General features: G+C 40.5%; 1 protein-coding gene across 2 annotated transcripts in view; it reads right to left on the bottom strand.

The window, feature by feature from the left end:
* Positions 1-1,393: 1,393 nt before the first annotated feature.
* Positions 1,394-18,307, bottom strand: part of cdkal1 (CDK5 regulatory subunit associated protein 1-like 1) — a 221,321-nt gene continuing 204,407 nt past the window's right edge. The window contains exons 14-16 of one of the 2 annotated variants that reach the window (XM_041045093.1): positions 14,953-15,117; positions 2,259-2,448; positions 1,394-1,931 (exon numbers count right to left, since the gene is read on the bottom strand). In XM_041045093.1, the coding sequence (XP_040901027.1) occupies positions 2,287-2,448; positions 14,953-15,117 (327 nt within the window). In that variant the 3' untranslated portion in view covers positions 1,394-1,931; positions 2,259-2,286. Of the gene's footprint in view, positions 2,449-14,952; positions 15,118-18,307 lie in introns of both variants that reach the window. The other variant, XM_041045092.1, reaches the window with a different exon arrangement.

Here is an 18,307-nt window from a genome sequence, read left to right as displayed (position 1 = left end):
CTGTCACACAGTATGGATGGCTGCAGAATAATATAGGGCACTGCTGGATGGATGTAACAAGCTTCATAGCCACACGCATCATTTGATCACATAATACAAAGCTAGTGTGAGTGTCTATGTGTAAGACACGCATCATTTGATCGGGTAATACAAAGCTTTGGTGCCCGTGTTTGTGTGCAAGTTTGCTTGACGTGCATCATTTTTCCATATACTACAAAGTTGCAGCATGTGGTGAGTGTGTGTGTGCGTGTGTGTCATGCATCAGCTAGGTAAGAAAAAGCCAGGGTACATGCATGTATCTGTGTGTCAACACAATGTGTGACATACATCATTTACTTAGATAATACAAAGCTTGTGTGTGTGTGTGTAGGCTACAAACAGTGGTATATCTAATAACAGGGCTTTCTGAATGAGAGAGTGATGATGAGTCCTGTCACTCCTGAACCACATGAACACACACACACACACACACACACACACACACACACACACACACACACACTGGCTTTCTGCTAAATTAAGCATCGGAGGAACCTACATTACATTAGACAGCACAGGCATGTACAGACACACACTTTTACAGAAACACACACACACACACACACACACACCTGACACAGAAACAAGCTCACAAACAAGCTGAAAGAGACACTTGTGACTAGGAATGTACGCAAGGCATGTACACACACACACACACACGCACGCACACATAAAAATGCAGGCACAGTGACAGAGACACATGTGCCAGTGCAACGCGACACATAAATTGGGGCATGCATTATTAACTGTCTGAGATTTCAAAGCACATGTTGGGACTGTTGTACCTCAAAACAGAAAGACAGAGACAAACACAGGGAGACTATGCATGACAACAACTGAGAGATACAGAGCGCTGCACAGAGACATGGGACTTTCCCATTATTAATTCTATAGGACCTGTTTGTTAGTAAAAATATTAGCAGTTAATTCAGTGAGTTAGTCTTTCGAACAACACTTAAGTCACTTTACCATGAAACTGATTTTCCTCTTTATTAAACTGTTTTGGATGGACTGCTACAGGTAAGTGAGAAAATATGAAACAACCTTAAAGTCACCATATACAAATAAACTACATCACTACATCACTGCAATCACTGCATGTGTGGTGTGCTGTATGACCATCAGTCCCAGCCTGGTCAATTACCTGTTATGTTATAACTAATCAGGTAAGATAAGATCCACATTACAAATTAATTAAAATTAACTTTGAACTATGAGGTGAAAAATTACAGAAGAAAAATGTTTTGAACGAGCTCTGAAGAAAGAATTACATGTTAAAACATCGAACACATTCATTATGTAGCTCTGAAAATATACTGTCCATGTCTCTTATTCAAAAATAAATACTTTGAAATGAAGGTTAGAAATTACCTTTAATCAGAGTATTATACAGATTATTACTCCTATACAATGAATAAAATATCAGGAGGAAGGCCGACTCTATGGCACACAATATTTGGAAACCTACATATTCGGTACCACAAAAAAATATGTTGGATAATCCAATAAAAACTAAAAATCACTTTGTCACAGTTAGATCGTCCCCAGGCTTCGTTCTGGTACTGATGATCATGATCTGCAGAATGTGTTATGTTATAAAACATGGACCCAAGTACATGATTCTAAACACTCGTTTACCAGTCGATGGACAATGTCGATGGCTGCAGTCATCCGTGAACAACACAGCATGTTCCTGAAACAGCCCACACTTTGAAAGTGTTCAACTCTCAAAATGAAACACAAATATGGAACAGAATATACACTTGAAATAGACTCTAATTAAAATCTTGTAGAACTAGGATGTAACTTTTTTTTTTTTATCAAGCAGTTGTATATAAAAGGTTTGTGAAGACTGCTGACCTGTCATTGCCCATGTAGTTCTTCATAATTCACTGAGAGAAGAGAAAAGAAGTGACTGACATCACTTTATTTGGAGCACACAGAGTGAAACAACTGCAAAGTTGTAAACTATGCCCTTTATTTAAAAAGTAAAACTCTAGCTGTAGAAAAAAGAAAAACATGACAGACTAAATCTCATAGAACAAATACAATGATCCTTGACTCTGCAGGTGTCACAGAAAAGTGAAATGAAAGTGAAATGAAAGTATGTGGAGTATGTTACGAGGGATCTAAGGAAAAAGCAGTTTTATCACTGTATTCAACCACTTCAAACACACTGTTCGGGCTCCTCTGAAGTCACTGTCCTCTCCTGTACTCACAGTCCTCTCCTGCCACACAGTTGCTCCATCAGAACAGTTTCTCCACGATAAATGCCAGGATAGCAGCAGCCAGCGCGAGCCCAATCCCCAGCTTCTTCAGCACTTCCCTGTCTAGGCTGTAAGAGCCGATCAACAAAACGGACGGAGAAGGCGTAGAAGCAGGACCTTGGATGCCATTGGCAATATGCTCCTGTGGGGGGAGGAAATACAGAAATACAGCAACTTTAGACTGAGATCAAAAGAGGTAGTGTTTTTCAATGTGCCCTGTATTTATTATCATCCTAACATTGTAATAATATTACAATACTTTAGGGACTTCTTATGTTCCCAACAATAGGCACTTACAGTAGATCGTCGTCGTAAATCCTTTGGGAGTTAAAAATGAGCTGTTTCAATTAAGCGTGGATGCTCCTGTCATGTTCACCAGCTGGTGTATGACTCTCCCACAGAAGAAGAGGAACTTTGCATTTATTGGTTGAACCTGTTGAACTGAGTCGCCCTGCCAAACCAGGCCAGTTTAAAAAAACAAAAAAACAAAACTGAATTTCAATATCTCTTGCGATTTTATGTGCATATCCCTCAAGATGCATGCAAACACACATCCATGCACACAAAGGCGCTGTCTTGCTCCCCCCCCGCACACGTCGGTGCACACTGAAATCATTTCAGCTCACAGTATAAGTCATGTCCATTATTCATAATAAGGGAATCATTTTCAGATTAAATCAGCCGGCCACACTTGCAAATCAAAGCATGAAACTTGACAGCAGAGTGGCCAGTGATCCAACTCACCAAATGTCTGTGATCAGAGAGTTCTGTTTTGTCTTTCTGTGTTGGACCGTTAAAAACACATCTACCACTGAAAGCACGTGACAGTGAAAAATGGCAAAGCGCAATTCTGAGAACAGTGGAGCAGGAGGAAAAAGATAGCTCAGGAGGACAGGCAGAGGGTGACGGAATCTGCATTGTGTTGTTTTTAATGAAATATCTGGAGTTTCTTTTGCAACATCAATCAGCCAAATCATGATTTACTGAGCCCTTGGATCTTTACAAATTAGCCACATTTAGAAAAACTATTGACACCACTTGATATCAGGATCTGTAGATACTTCAGCAGTGGTGCCATAATTTAGGACAGCAAAGGGGAATTACAGGACATTGACATTCCCTCCACTTTCCTGTCTCTCTCTTGCCCTCTCGCCTTCTGTTTCTCTCCACCTGCTTCCTCTCCACAGCTCAGCTCCATTTGGAAATTATCACAACAATGAACTGCTTTCACTGCTGAATTCACTGCTTATTTAATTTCCATTTGCTTATGTAAATGAGTGCATTTCAATTATGATGCTATTATATCTGCGTAAAACAGTTCATACAGTTTTACAGTGATCCAGTTATTGAATCCATCTGATGTTGAGAAGGTTCACTGCGATGCAGTCAGGGTGTCTCGGTGAGAGACATGAGATAATAAAAGTTAGCTTATGATATGACCAGCTGTGACGAAAGAAACATCAAAAAAAAAAAAAAAAAAAGTTGGCATTTTTCAGTACACAGGACGGGGTTGATTTAATTCAGACGGTAACCCTGGACATTGATAACCAGCCCTGTTTCTCCCTGCTCTCCATCCGCCATTGATCATCATTCCGTTTGATTACACATTTATTTAGTTCCATCTTAATGTCCGAGAGTGGAGACCTGAGCTGCGATTTCAAGCAAAGCCAACTGATTGTTAAATAAATAAATAATCAAAAAAGGACCGCACAAGATGTGGTCCTTTTAATTTGAGCATTAAACAAATTGGATGCGAGAACCAACACTTGCCGACATCTCTGGGTGGAGTGGAAATCGATGTGGATGACCTTGTGGTGGTTCCTATATGTCTCCTCCTGAATGACAGCTGGTAAAATGCCTTATCACCACTAAGGTAGATTATGCAGGATGATATTGAGCAATTGATCAGCCGCTTTCCAGAATAACCTTTAATCAAGTTCACTAGGGATAACCGTAAGAGGTTTGGCTTTGATATTTACCAAAGGTAGATTTTTTTCTTCTATTAATTCCCAGTGATCTCTCACTGGGAATTAATAGAAGGAAAAAATCTACCAATCTTCCCCTTTTTTTTCATCCTCTGTCTCTTTCGGGCCAATTTAAGGAATTCTGTGTATGTTCTTTATTACTTTGCTGTATTTTTATCATTTAAAAAATAGAAAAATAAAGGTTCCCCGTGAGTACAAAACTCAGTAATCAACTTGAAAAGTTGAAGCACTTGCAGAGAATTTAAATGCACACCTACTGCACAAGTGGCCTGTGAACTAAGAGTAAAAGAATGACAGACTTTGTGGAATGCAAACACCTACCTGTATGTACGACATGCATTTGTATGTAACTGAGAATCAGTGCACTCCTACATGTGTTAGATACACATGGCTGCGTGTACGAGCAGCTGCATAACGTGTGTCCTCTGCTTCTCTACCCTCCACATTACTCCCGCTCCCCTGTCCTCTCTGATGGTTTTGAACACCACCTTGCCACCCACTCTTCTCCTCACTGCTGTTGCTGAATGGTTTCCTCTGTTACCGCACACAATGGAAGATGGATACTATGACCGACAACGCCTACGTGACACATCTATCAGTCACTTACAGTAACTTCAGACAACAGGTGAAGGGAGAATCGGTAACAGAGGTCTGGCTGACACATCCACATTTGCCTAATGTTAGGATCATAGTTGGAGAAACTGATCCGCTGTTTTGATGCTTGAAAAACAATAAGGGTGCTTTTTGCTCGGGTATGTGGTGGCAGTCATGTCAAGTCCCGGTCACAGTGCGTGTACTACTTGTTAATGAGCCTCTTGACTGTAAATTTTGTGATGGAATTCAAATCACTAATTGAAACTCATCAGCTGTAATATATTTGAAAAGCATTCAGTTAGGTTACACAGGACGCCTTTTAGAGGGTTTTAAATGTTGGCTCATTTGCTGATGAGTGAACAGGCAATGAGAAAAAGAGATGAAAGTTGTTTTTCCATCATTCATAACTTCATAAATGTGAAGGAATGAATGAGAAAGGCTTCATGTAAACAGGAAAACTTTTTTTTAAATTCCCTTAATAGCAAAAATTTTATTTCCTGCTTACTTCTGGAAGAACAGGACCAAGATGAATATTTGATGTAAACTGAGACAAAAGCAGAAGCAGACTAAGAGCAAAAGACTGATGAAACTGAGGAAAAAAAAAAAAAAAGTTGAGCTAGTTGAGTCTACTTATCTGTCTCTCTGCAGGTATCTTTATCAGCGGGGTGCCAGGACAGAGACTGAATAGTAGAGTCTAAAATGTATTACTAGTGGGGAGGATAAGTGAAAATCCAAGTGCCAGTAGGTGCGTGTCAGCACAGTGGGAGACATGGGGGGCAGAGGAGAGAAGTGAAAAACTGCGAAGAAATGAGGGAAGGAAGGAGAGGAAGAAAGGGGACAGGAAAAGATGAGAGATTTGGCTTTCAGTGATCACCACCTGCGAGCTGGCATGCTGAGTTCATCAATACATCTGTGAGAAAGAGAGAGTTGGCATTTGTGAGTAAGTGTATGTGTACATGTGTAGGCCTGTGGTGGATAATGTTAGTCTTTCTCCTCACAGCGGTAGAACAGTGCAAAGTAATCCTCCTGAAAATCATCTAACACTGCACCAGGGGTACAGAGAGGCTAGCACAGCTAGGTGCTTTTCCCTCACCGTCCAAGACTCTCTCATTTTACCCTCTGTCTTAAAAACTCCAAACATGCACCTTTAAAAAAAAAAAAAAAAAAAATCTCATATTCACACACAAAGATACACACTGAGACACACACAAAACACCACAAAAGCCAGAAAGCACAATGTACAGTGGTCACATTTCTCACATGATCCTCACCAGCTGTCAGTGTCACTCTAGACACACAGAGAACTTGGAAGTGGTGTGTGTGTGTGTGTGTGTGTGTGTGTGTGTGTGTGTGTGTGTGTGTGTGTGTGTGTGTGTGTGTGTGTAAACAGATACTGTGACAGCCTCCTTAGTCACGGGTGATTTGACAAAGCCATAGTGACAATAACAATGAGCTGCAGCTGTATTTGCAACTGGACAAAAGGATGGGAAAGAAATTAAAGGGTGATTACAACCAATATTTCTGAAACAGATAAATGTCTTTGTTGGAACTTTAGCAGCGACTGAATCCCAGTGTAAATTTAATTTCATTTTATTTTTTGGTTTGTTGACAGAAAGAGGGAGATAAGTTATAGCTAAGAGCAAATAGAGGAAAAGCACTGCAGTGGAGAACCTGAGTCATATTCCCTTTCTGTTTTTCTGTTTTGTATCTGTCGTCTAAAATTTCCACCATCACCCTAACTGTAAACCCCACTGTCACAACAATGTATGGGCTTACAGGTATATCTGTTGTCCCTTTACACACACATGAAGCTCCACATCATCCTACTGTCAAGTTGCACTTTGACACAACTTGTTTCTTCATGCCACGTGTGTGCATACACGTTGGCTGTATGAACATGTGCAACCTGACTCACCCGCACCCACAAACATACACAACACAGATTTACATAAACATTTATCACTAAATACAGTGAATACTAGATAAATAAGCGAATCATCCTTTTTAACCTAATGTTTTATTCTTTTAAATAAAAGGATGACCTGAATTTTCAATATATTGAGAATTTCCCAGTAGATTATGTGCAGTTTGTGCCAGCTCTGTTTCCTCCCACTATACATCAGAAAGTGCAAAATTACTGCCAAGTCAATGCGAGCAAGAAACACAACAGTGTATCTGCGAGTCTCTGCAGGCCATGGGAATGGAAATCAATATCACCAGTTCTGTCATAAAACAATCAGAAAGTGAGAAATATCCTCTGTGGTGAAGGTAACTGTTTGCTCAGAGTTATTTTATATGGCTCTACTGTTGTATTTCATTGTTTTTAACTGCTTTTTGGTTTCAGCTGTTGCCTCCAGTTAGACAGTAGAGGGCTGGTGCCCAAGCCAAGCAGTTATGTGATATCATTTCGAACATGTTACCTGCTACCTGCATGAGAAAAACCCCAAAAGATCATTAAAGGCTACAGTCAGTCTGCTCACTCACTGCTGCCATCTGGGAAACGTATCAGAGCATCACCAAACCAGCAGCACCACCCGCTTGATAGTTGCTTTTCACAAGCACCAGACATTAACTGAAACTGAGCTCTTTCTCACACTCACACACATGTACACACACATACACACTCAGCGGTTACTATAGAGTGTACTGTATAGATGCATCAAGTTGTTTCCACAAACAGGTTTACAGTTACAGTAACTAAATACAGAAGAACACTACACGTGTGTACAGTGGCGGGTTAGGTGTGCATGTATGTGTCAAACACATGACAGACACTATTACTAGGAAAGCAGCAGACGCTTTCTGACAATGGGGGAAAAAAAAGGTACAGATACATAACATGTACATAATGTGTAGATACACACACACAAACGTTATACATGAACACTTGGTGGACAACAAAAGAAGATCGGTGTGAAGTTGAATAGAGTAGGTATTAAAGCCTCCAATCTAGTGTACTGACAAACACAAGTCAGACTACAAAAGTAAACGTGGCCCTGCACATACCAGCTACTCTTCACACGTTAAAGCTGCCTCCTCTTACCTGAGAGCAAAGAATGGAAGCGGCCTGAGGTGAATGTTGGACAACTGCAGACACATTTCAGATTTAATTTGACGTTGTACAATACAACATTACATGAAGTAACTTTCTATTTATAGCACTTTACCAACAATCTGTGTCTTGGGAGTCATTGGTAATGTGTCTCTGGTGACAAAGTAACAAGATGCTTTCCTGATCCTGGGATTACAGAGAGCAGATTACATTTCTCATGTATATTCAAACAAGTTTAACTGAGCACTGACAGCCATTCCCTGAAGCCTGTTGTAGTGGATACCATTAGCAAGATTAAAGACTTGTGAAAAATACTGCAAACCAAGTCAAAGTGAAAGACTGCATGCTCATGTGGAGGTTCTCAGAGGCCAGAATTTACTACTGAACACTCTAGAGGTGTTGTGGGCCTCATTCAGTGCAGGGAAATAAAAACAAAAGGGTCTACATAGGTGATCACCCAAACAGCAGAAGGGACATTTATCCATTAACAAATGTTGTTTTTCAGTTTCATGTCTCTGGATAAAAAAAAAAAAAACTGTTACAATAACATAATAATTCATTGCTGAGACATACTGCAGCTGTGATACTGATGAGACAGCATGTTGAGCTTAAGAGGATGGTTAAATTCAAAATAAAACACAAAGCCATGGGGTGACTCATCTGCCGAAGAACTTTGCTCAGAGGAGTTTGTTTACAAGGTCGGTACTGGGAAAAGACTATTTCTATGATAACATGAAAGAAAAAGCCCAAAAACATGTCCTTAAAAAAATGATTCAACAGCTAAACATAATTTTTCTTTCTGGCTAACAGTTGTTGGCTAAGTGCTTTATTATTTACATCTTCCATCTGTGGCTCAAAAACAAAGCTGAGAGCAAAGGGCATTTAAAGCCCTCTGACATTTTAAATAAACAAAACAGAATGAGGCTGTGTAATGCCATCTGACATGTTGGGTAAGAATACTGAAAATAGACGTGACTGATATTTTGATGGCTTAACATTTATTCCTTTGTTACTGTGACTTTGGTTCTTCAAGTATACACAAAGCGCAGGCCATGTAATACAATTTGACATACTAAATGAAATGCTTAAAATAGCAATGCCTGCTGTTTAAAGGCAAAACAAATTGTTTGCCACTAGAGTAAACAAAGTCACGCAAAGGCCAAGCAAAACCTTTTGACATTTTAAATAAAAAGTTTAAAAATAGATTTGAGAGGATTAACTGTATCCTGACCAGAAAAGACAGCCTAATCTTTTGATTTTTGTTCTTTTCCTGACAATACAGATGACAACGTGCGTGCATAACGCAACATCAAAGCAACAATCCATAATAGTTGCATGTCAGCAACAGAGCAGTTCAATTGTCTGGTGTGAAATACAAATTTCTGCTTGAGAATTATGCCTGTGTGTGTTTATGTTTGTGTTGAGCATGTGTGTGTTTTGTCGACATGATGATTGTGTGTCTCATACAGCCTGGGGCTAGTAAGTCTGCCAGGCACAAGAAGTGGGTGGGGGGAGGCTGTGCATCAGGATGTGTGCAAGGATCAGTATGGATCTGTGTGTATGCATGTGTGTGTATAAGCTTTGTTTTACCGATGAACCTGTGGTGTATGTGAGTTTGTGTCTGCATTTACAGTATATACTCTAAGCATTATGATGCAAAGTACCAGCAATCCCACCCACTCAGCCTATAACAGAATACATAACGATACAATCATAAACTGACCACATCCATGCAATGTGTGTTTTGATATCTGTCTCTTGCCACACATTCACAACAAACAAGTAAAATACACACATGGACACAGGATGGAAGAACTGACTGAAATGGAACTGGGGCAACAGAGGAGCAGGAGGCAAAAGGAAGAAGGGTAGCGAGAGAAATGGTACAAACAGGGCACAAACAGAAAGAACCAAAAAAAAAAAAAAACACACACACACAATCAAAGAAAGAAACAAAGATACAAACAGAAAAAGAGACAAAAAAAACACAAGTGAGAGTGAGAAAACCAAGAAAAGGAAAAAGAAAGGCCTGTAAATTTAATACTACGGCAGAGATTCGTCCATTCACCTCCATTTTTTTTTGTTATTCTGTCAATTTGTGGTCATAGAGGAACACTGTTCTCTGCCCGTATTCCTTCCAGTCTCCGTCCCTCTCTCAGCTCTCTCCTTTTTCTATGCCGTCTTTCATACGAACTGTCAATTTGCCGTCTTGTGGAAGGAGCAGAGCCGTTTTCTTCTCTCTCTCCTATTCTCTCCGTCTCCTTGAGAAAGTGTGCTGTGAAAAGAGCTGATTATTGGATGGCACTCAAGCTGCTTTCCTGTCTCCTGATCTCTCCGTCTACCTTTCTCTCTTTCATTACTGCTTCATTTTTTGGCCTCTCTCTTACACATACCTCTCCTCTTCTATCATTTAATTTCATCTGAGGATGAGGACTGGTGAAGATACTTCGTCTTTTTCTTTCCTTCACCATGCTGTTGAGTGCTTTCTCTGCTATTGTGTCCCACTAAAAGACTCATTACTGTCCTTCCTCTTCTGCAGTTTCTGTGAATGAAGGGCTGACAGTGAGATAGAGAGATACTGTTTTTTGCTATTTTCTTGTTCTTTTATCTATTTATTTTATTTTATTTTATTTTATTTTATTTTATTTTACTTAATGAATTGTATTTTTTTCATTTTTTTTATTTTTCTTATCTCATTATTGAGTTGTATTGTATCCTTGACGCTTTGGCAATATTGTTCACCTGACATTCGTGCCAATAAAGCATCCTGAATTGAACAGGAAAAATGAATTGAGAGAAAGAGGGAGAGAGAGAGAGAGAGCACACAGGAAGAGATCCACATCAATAAAAGCAAAATTCTCTCCCTCTAAAACCTTGGTTTTCTTTCATGGAATGAAATTACAAAAACACCAAGGCCTTTTAACGAACATGTCACACCGCACAGGAATAAGGGAGAAGGAAGGAAAAGAAAAGGGACAGGGAAAACAGAGGGAGAAAGATGGGATTTAAAAAAGGAGAGAAACTGAGAAAGAAAAGAGGAAAAAACAAACAAACAAACAAACAAACAACACAGTACTTCCATTAAGGATGCATCTTCTACACCTCCTAATTCCTATTCATTAGGAAGTGGCAGGGATCATCATGTACCAGGAAACTTTGCACAGGTTGCCAGTTCATTAGAGGGTGAACAAAGAAACAAACACCTAGAGGGAGATTGTTGTCTTTAGTTCATGTAAGCTGTATGTTTTGTAGGTTTGTGAGAACCTGGGGCACATAAAACTTAACCCGAGTGAACATTCATACAGAAAAGAAATTATGAGCCTCGGTGGAAAACTTTCCTTTAAGGACACTTTAAGGCAAACTGCAGGACTCAGGACAGCATCAGCAAGGACTACGCATGGGCTAACAGCAGAGTGCCATTAGATCACTATGAGTGTGTTGTAGTCACTCATCCATCCATCCATAATTCCTACACCTGTCTATATGTTCACACATCCATGCATCTATTCATCTGCTCATCCATCAGTTCGTCTAAGCCATCATGTTTCACATCCATGCATCCATATCTGTCTGTCCACTTTCAGATCCATCCAGTCACAGCCATCGCCACAAGCTTTCACATGCCACTCCTCTATGAATCCATTCATCCATCCATCCATATTGCTTCATTCCCACACACACATCTGTATGGATGCAGGCTGATGTGCAATCATCTCCCTCTCTCCGCCTCTGAAATAATAGATCTCTCATTCTGTTCCTCGTTCGACAAATGGACATTAGAGAGCTTGCCTTTCCAATCGCCCACTTATCTGCCCGTCTTTCTTTTTCTCACTTTCTCTTACAATGCTCCTCTACATTTTAGATGAAACAACAACGCTCAGACTCCATCCTCCTATCCTGGTCCTTTATTCTTCTGTTTTTCTCCCGCTGTCTACCAAAAGCCTGTAATTACAGACCTTGCTTCAACACATATTGGAGGGGGTGAGTGTCTATCTGCCTTTCCCTAATCACTCATTCATCTCACGCACTCATATTCAGCTCAGTGTGTGGTGGACTCATGCAGAGACTCATAGAAAATAGATGGTCTTCAAATATGTATAGGCCAGCCAGCAGTGTCTGTGTGTGTGTGTGTGTGTGTGTGTGTGTGTGTCTCTGTGTCTCTGTGTGTGTGTGTGTGTGTGTGTGTGTGTGTGTGTGCGTGTGTCTGTGTCTCTGTGTCTCTGTGTGTGTGTGTGTGTGTGTCTCTGTGTCTCTGTGTGTGTGTGTGTGTGTGTGTGTGTGTGTGTCTGTGTCTCTGTGTCTCTGTGTGTGTGTGTGTGTTGTGTGTGGGCATGCCACCATCAGCCTGTACTGAATACATGTGTGCGCATGAGTATATTCAATCAGACCTGCTCACTCACAATAATAATACTGAATACAGATACTGGACAGGCAGCTGTCAAGTACATCACATATACCAAAGGGCTGTACTGTAATTGTGTCTGTGTGTGTGTGTGTGCAGCTTGCCGATATGGCTGTGTTTCCAAGTCATTAGGTCACTCATCTATTAGCACTGTGCTCCAGAGCCACTATGTTGTCATTAAGAACTGGCAATGCAGGTCACAAGGACTATGGATTACAGATCATCACCAGCGTCACTTGAGATCACTTAATATAACAATATGTTAATTGCCAATATGCTGTGGACAGCAGAGACAAGCATTAATGAATTTTTGCAAATGCGGATACAGTACTGTAGTGTAACACACTGCCAATGAACCTCCTTGTCTCTCTCTATAAGTCTGTTGGCTTGAATTTGTTTCTTATTCAGTCTTTCTGCCTCCATTCGTTTATCGCTTCCTCCAAAGCTCTAATATTTTAAACCATACCTTAGAAAGTGCTCATTTAGTTTCACTATCCTTTATTTGATCAGTGTTTCCACTATTTTTTCTCTGCTCTGGCCAGGACTTCCTTTAACTGTGGCTGCCAGTCTCATTGTAGTCTCGTCCCAGTTGACTTTACCAATATACAAAAATAACCATAGTAAATTTTATACTCCCCCCCCAAAAAACCTCAAAGCGCCGAGTGTGTGTACACAGGATGTAAAGCAGAAACAAACTGATGTGCTCTGTTCAGCTATTACTATTTCAAGAAAGTGCTTAATGCGAAAACTGAAAACAGCGCTCACACCGAAAGACAAAGACTTTCTCTTTTCGTCCTCTCTGTAAACCACATAAATTCTCTGTTAGAGCAAGTCAAGAGTGGAGATGATGACTTTACCTACATTCTCCTATTAATCAAACCTGAGACACACTTAGACCATAGGACTGTTAATAACTGATGTCAGGAAATATATGGACAAGGGTATTTACAGAAGTGGGAGAAGCAATGTGTGTGAGAAACAAAGTGTGTGAACGTGCAAGTGTGATGTGCATGTGCATGTGTTGCTACATCAATCCATGAAAAGTTAAGGCCTTGGTGTGTTGAGTCTGCTGAAAGAGTGTGAAGTATTGGGAAAAGTATGCCAGCGTGTGCGTTGGATGGGCTGCAGACTTTATGAGGCAACTAGTTTTACAAGCTCTAGCCCCCACTGCTGAACTTTTCATTGCTGAGTGGCATGTTGCTTGGCTTGCTGTGAACCTCTCTCTTTCTCTCTTTTTATCTCATTCTCTGCCAACCATTTCTGTCTCTCTGCATGCCTTCCCCTTCATCAGTGTCCCTCTCGCTCTCTCATGTCTCTGTCTGTTCCTTGGTTCCCCTCTCTCTCTGTCTGGCAGTAAAGGCTGATGGAGTGTGAAATTAGAAAGTGTATCATATTCTGCTCTGTGGCTCCATGTCCTGAGCTATAAGCTATAGCTAGTCAGAGTGAAAAATAACATGCAGTGAAACAGATACATTAACATGGTGTTTGTGTGTGTGTGTGTGTGTGTGTACAGATGCGTGTGTATGTGGTGGGAAGTAAGGCAGAGGACAGTTTAGCCAGCCACAGCTTATCTTAAATTACTTATCTCACGCCTGATACACTAGTGCTTTTTCACAAACTGTAGAAGTGTGGATTAAAAATGTGGACACACGTGCACGCACGCACGCACGCACGCACGCACACACACACAGACTGATTAATTTGCTGACTGCAACAAATTTGAATAGCCTGTTGTAAACACAACTTTTATGGTTTTGATAAGGAAAGAACACACAGTGAAAGCTTGACAGATGTAAGGTAGGACTCTCTCATTACCTGAAAAAGATGAGCTTATGCATTTGCTCGAATGCACGCAAGTCTGAATATACACGTACGCACAACATAGGCAAGTGATTCGAAGGTGCTGACTATAGCCTGCACTGAAATCTTCACAAATTTTATCGGGACAAAATGACTTAATGTTAATCAGTACATACTGGAACATACTGACAGGAGAGTACTACATATGGCCACAACGACACACAACCAAAGGTCTTCAAATTGATCATGCTAATGCCAAATGATTATTATGATTATGTTTAATTTATGTTTAGTTTACTATAATATTGAATATTAACTTGCAGCTGAATGCACTTTAAACCATAGTGTATCGTATCCTTACAAAATTATTTGTTGTCTTTGTATAAGATCATGGGCCATGTATCAAGATACATATCGGATCATGTGAGAGAGATATATATACTCTACTGAAGAAATCTGTGGTATTAGGTAAAAATTTACCTCAATGCTGGATAAATGTTTTTTTTTACCTGTGTACCTTTTCAATTCCATATACTTACTTGTTTGTAACGATTTACCTGTATTTTCATTTATTCTTGATATCTAAAGTAACGTGCCATTTAGTAAATTCTACTTTGAGGTATATGCTGCATAAGTACAATTCACTCTACTCAATATCAATTGTGTTCTTCTGTATTCTTTCACAGTACAGCTATGAAATGATGACTGTTTTACATACATGCATCTGTTTGACCCAAAGAATTGGGGAAAAAATGTAATCGTAGGTGGGTATTAAACCACAGTGTACCTATATGTGTGTGTGTGTGTGTTTACCTGTACCAGGCCAGACACCTCTCCTTTCTGAAGCGGTGCAGCAATGGAGGGAGAGAATGGTTTACTGTCTTCTACTGGTCGGCCTCTCATGAAGTGTTTTCCTGCCTCGTAGATGTCGACCTCAATCATCTTCCCTTTGAACTCCGCTCTCATAGGTACCAGCACCTGCCAGCCAAGAGCAACATATCATTCCTGGTGTCATTTCAAATTAAAAAAAAAAAAAAAAAAAGTAACAGAAAACAACAATTAACCTACCAAAAACAAAACCCATTATTTAACATTATATCATATTAATACTATAGAGTGAAAGTTGTGAGGTTTATGAGGCATAGGGCAAAAGTAAGGTGTCATTTCATGACTGCAGTTTGTTGACCACAAGTGACACAGATCCAGCACCTTGTCAGTCGTTTAAAAAGGCAGCTCTCTATAACTTCCCATTCTGCAAAATAACCAACCCTCTGCATGTTTCTTCACAACTGTCAATTACATTTTCAATTAAATGCTGTTCAAAACTGTTTTCCCCAATGCTTCCAATCATTGTTTTTCAGCTAGTCTCTGCATGCTAACAAAAAAAAACCACAGGGCTGAGTGTTTTCAGTTCCATTTATGGAAGCCCTCAAGGTCAAAAACTACGGCAGCAGCTGTGAGATAAACCAGTGGGATTTGCTGGTTTGTCTTATTATTTCACCATGGCAACTATAAATCTCAGCTGATCACAGCAGGAAGGAAGAGAAAACAAAGAGTTATAATTACGGCTTAGTGTGAAATGGAATTTGTTCTTAATGACTTACCCCTGTAAATAAAGATCATATGCAGATGCTTTTCCTTTCAAAACAATTTTCAAACCAACCACAAAACTGACAGATTGACAGTGACGTGTGCTGTATGGTTAGAGTACTGATTTACTCCTTTTCTTCGGCTCTTGCTTCCAGATTCAATCTCTTTGGTAAACACTAATAGAATGATTGGTGTTGTGATTATTGGTGGGATTTAAAGCTGCAGTCACATAAGAGCTTGTGCAAATTATCATCACAACTAAAATGTGGGTTTTCTTAGTAAACATCTCCTGTGAAAGAGGAAGGCTGCCTGTATATGAGTAATCACCTTAGGATTTGAGAACAGATGTTACCCTTTCTTAAAAAACCAAAACAGACATGAATATAGTTGGGCCTTTATGGCAAATTGTCTGACAAGGCATTGGCCATTTCTAATTCATAAGATTATTACAAAAGTTTACAGACAGTGAGTAATAACAATTTCTCTTTTTTGCTTGCCTCTTTCCACAGTCAGACCAGAAACTCGGACCAACTGGAGATTCGATATCGTGCCCAAGTACACTTCAGCGGGCTGCGTGCTGACTCAGATCATCTGGTGGTCTGTCTAACCATTACAAGACTCTGCAGGGCTAAGCTACTGACTCAGCAGAGAATAGCACGTGAACTGGTGGAGGGAGTGTTACTGCTGTGATGGTAGGACTACACCTGGTTCGGTGTTAATCTGTCAGTCTTTATCCAGCTGGTGGAATATGATAGGAGATGGCGAACAGGCCAGACAGACACTCAGCCAGCGCCACACCTGCCTAATCAACGCACCTGCTGCTCGACACTCTGACCACTGTGAGAGGGTGTGTGTGTGTGTGTGTGTGTATAAGTAGCCAGCAACGAGGCTGGGAGCAGAGAGGTAAAACAGCAGGGCTGTGAGGGAGTTAGGTGAGAGAGAGAGAGAGGGCGTGAGTGTGTGTGTGTGTGTGTAGGTGAGGGTCATTCGAGGCCCATTACAGGGTGATTAAATGATGAAAGAGCCTGTCTGATTTCATTGGAAACCCCCACTCCTACTTCCTCACCCAGCCACTAACACACACACACACACACACACAAAACCCAGGTGGGTTGGGTGCCTATTATACCCGTCAGGATAGATATCCATCCGATGGTGTAAAAGTGAAACTAGGCCATTTGTTCACACTCACACCTTATTCCCCACTTCCCTACACCCACCTACCCCCTCTCCACCTCCTTCTGTCCTTTTCTTTGCTCCCACTACTCTTTTCACTTCTTTCCTGACCCTTGACTTTCCCATTTTTTCCCTCCTTCCACTCAACTCCCTGAAACCACCCACTCCTCCCAACTGAGCTGCTCTGCAGTTTGCTTTTCCTTCTCTCACTACTGTCTACTGTTTTCATCCTTTTTTTCCATCCATCACTCTAAATCAAAATTATTGTATGTTACTGATGCTTTTATCTTGAGTGATGTATCATAAAGTTTAAACTTAACATTTTACAGGTCATTACATTATTGCACCAAAAACAAATATTGGGTTTTTGGAGTTATCATATATATTTGGGGAGGTAGAGGTAAAAGTGAGGAAGAATGATGGGAGGTTCTGAAAATACAACTTTAAGTGTGACTAAGGCCTCTGTAACATGATGTGTATACAACCCCAGGTGTATGTACCATGTGTGTCTGTGTGTCCCGTGGGTGTAGATATACAGTCGGGATTTATCCCTTGAGGGGACAGACTCAAGAAGATATTGGTACATAGTGTTTTCATGTTCTTTTTTTTTTTAAGTCAGACTGTGATTTAGGAGTACATGCCAAATGCTTAATGTTCAAAAACATGGGGAACGGAAAACATCAAACAAGTCAACATTCACTCCTCTTGAGTACAGACAGATGACACACACACGACATACATGCCTGCATATGCACAAATGCATGCACGTATGGAGAAACGTGCACTCGTACAATACACATGAACCGAGTGACACTTGTAACTTAAGTTTATAGCCTGCAGAAGGAGGCGCAAAGGAGGTGGAGAGGAGGGGTGGAGAAGAAAGTGGAAGGGAGCAAAAATTATTACCATCCCCTGCCCTACCCGCTAATAAAAAGCATAACTTCAAACGTGTTTCTGATGATGGTTAAAGCAGGAGGAAATTGATTTATTTGAAGATGTTTTAAAGTGAATTTTTCACAGGTTGAGAGAGGGTCTTTGAAGCCATGCCGGTGTGTGTGTGTGTGAGTGAGTATGTGAACAGCTGTGTGTGTGTGTGTGTGTGTGTGTGTGTGTGTGTGTGTGTGTGTAGGATGGAATGTTCATGTCTTTAGGGCTGACCTTAATGTTAGTACAGTTAAAAAAAAAAAAAAAAAAAAGGTAAAACTTACTGCCGCTATCAGCCGCCAAATGCTCTCATGACCACCGCAGGGTGTGTGTGTGTGTGTGTTTGTATGTGTGATATTACTGCTAACCTACTTTAGTCAATACAAGCTTAAGCTTCTGACACCTGCTGTGAGTACTCCTGTGACATGCAAAGCAAAGCTTCTGATCTGATTTACTAAGTGTAAAAAATGAGGAAGAG

Source organism: Toxotes jaculatrix, chromosome 8, assembly GCF_017976425.1.
Source record: "Toxotes jaculatrix isolate fToxJac2 chromosome 8, fToxJac2.pri, whole genome shotgun sequence".
Lineage (NCBI taxonomy): Eukaryota > Metazoa > Chordata > Actinopteri > Toxotidae > Toxotes > Toxotes jaculatrix.
Note: the sequence above shows the minus strand (reverse complement) of the source record. Positions and strands in the feature narration are given on the sequence as shown.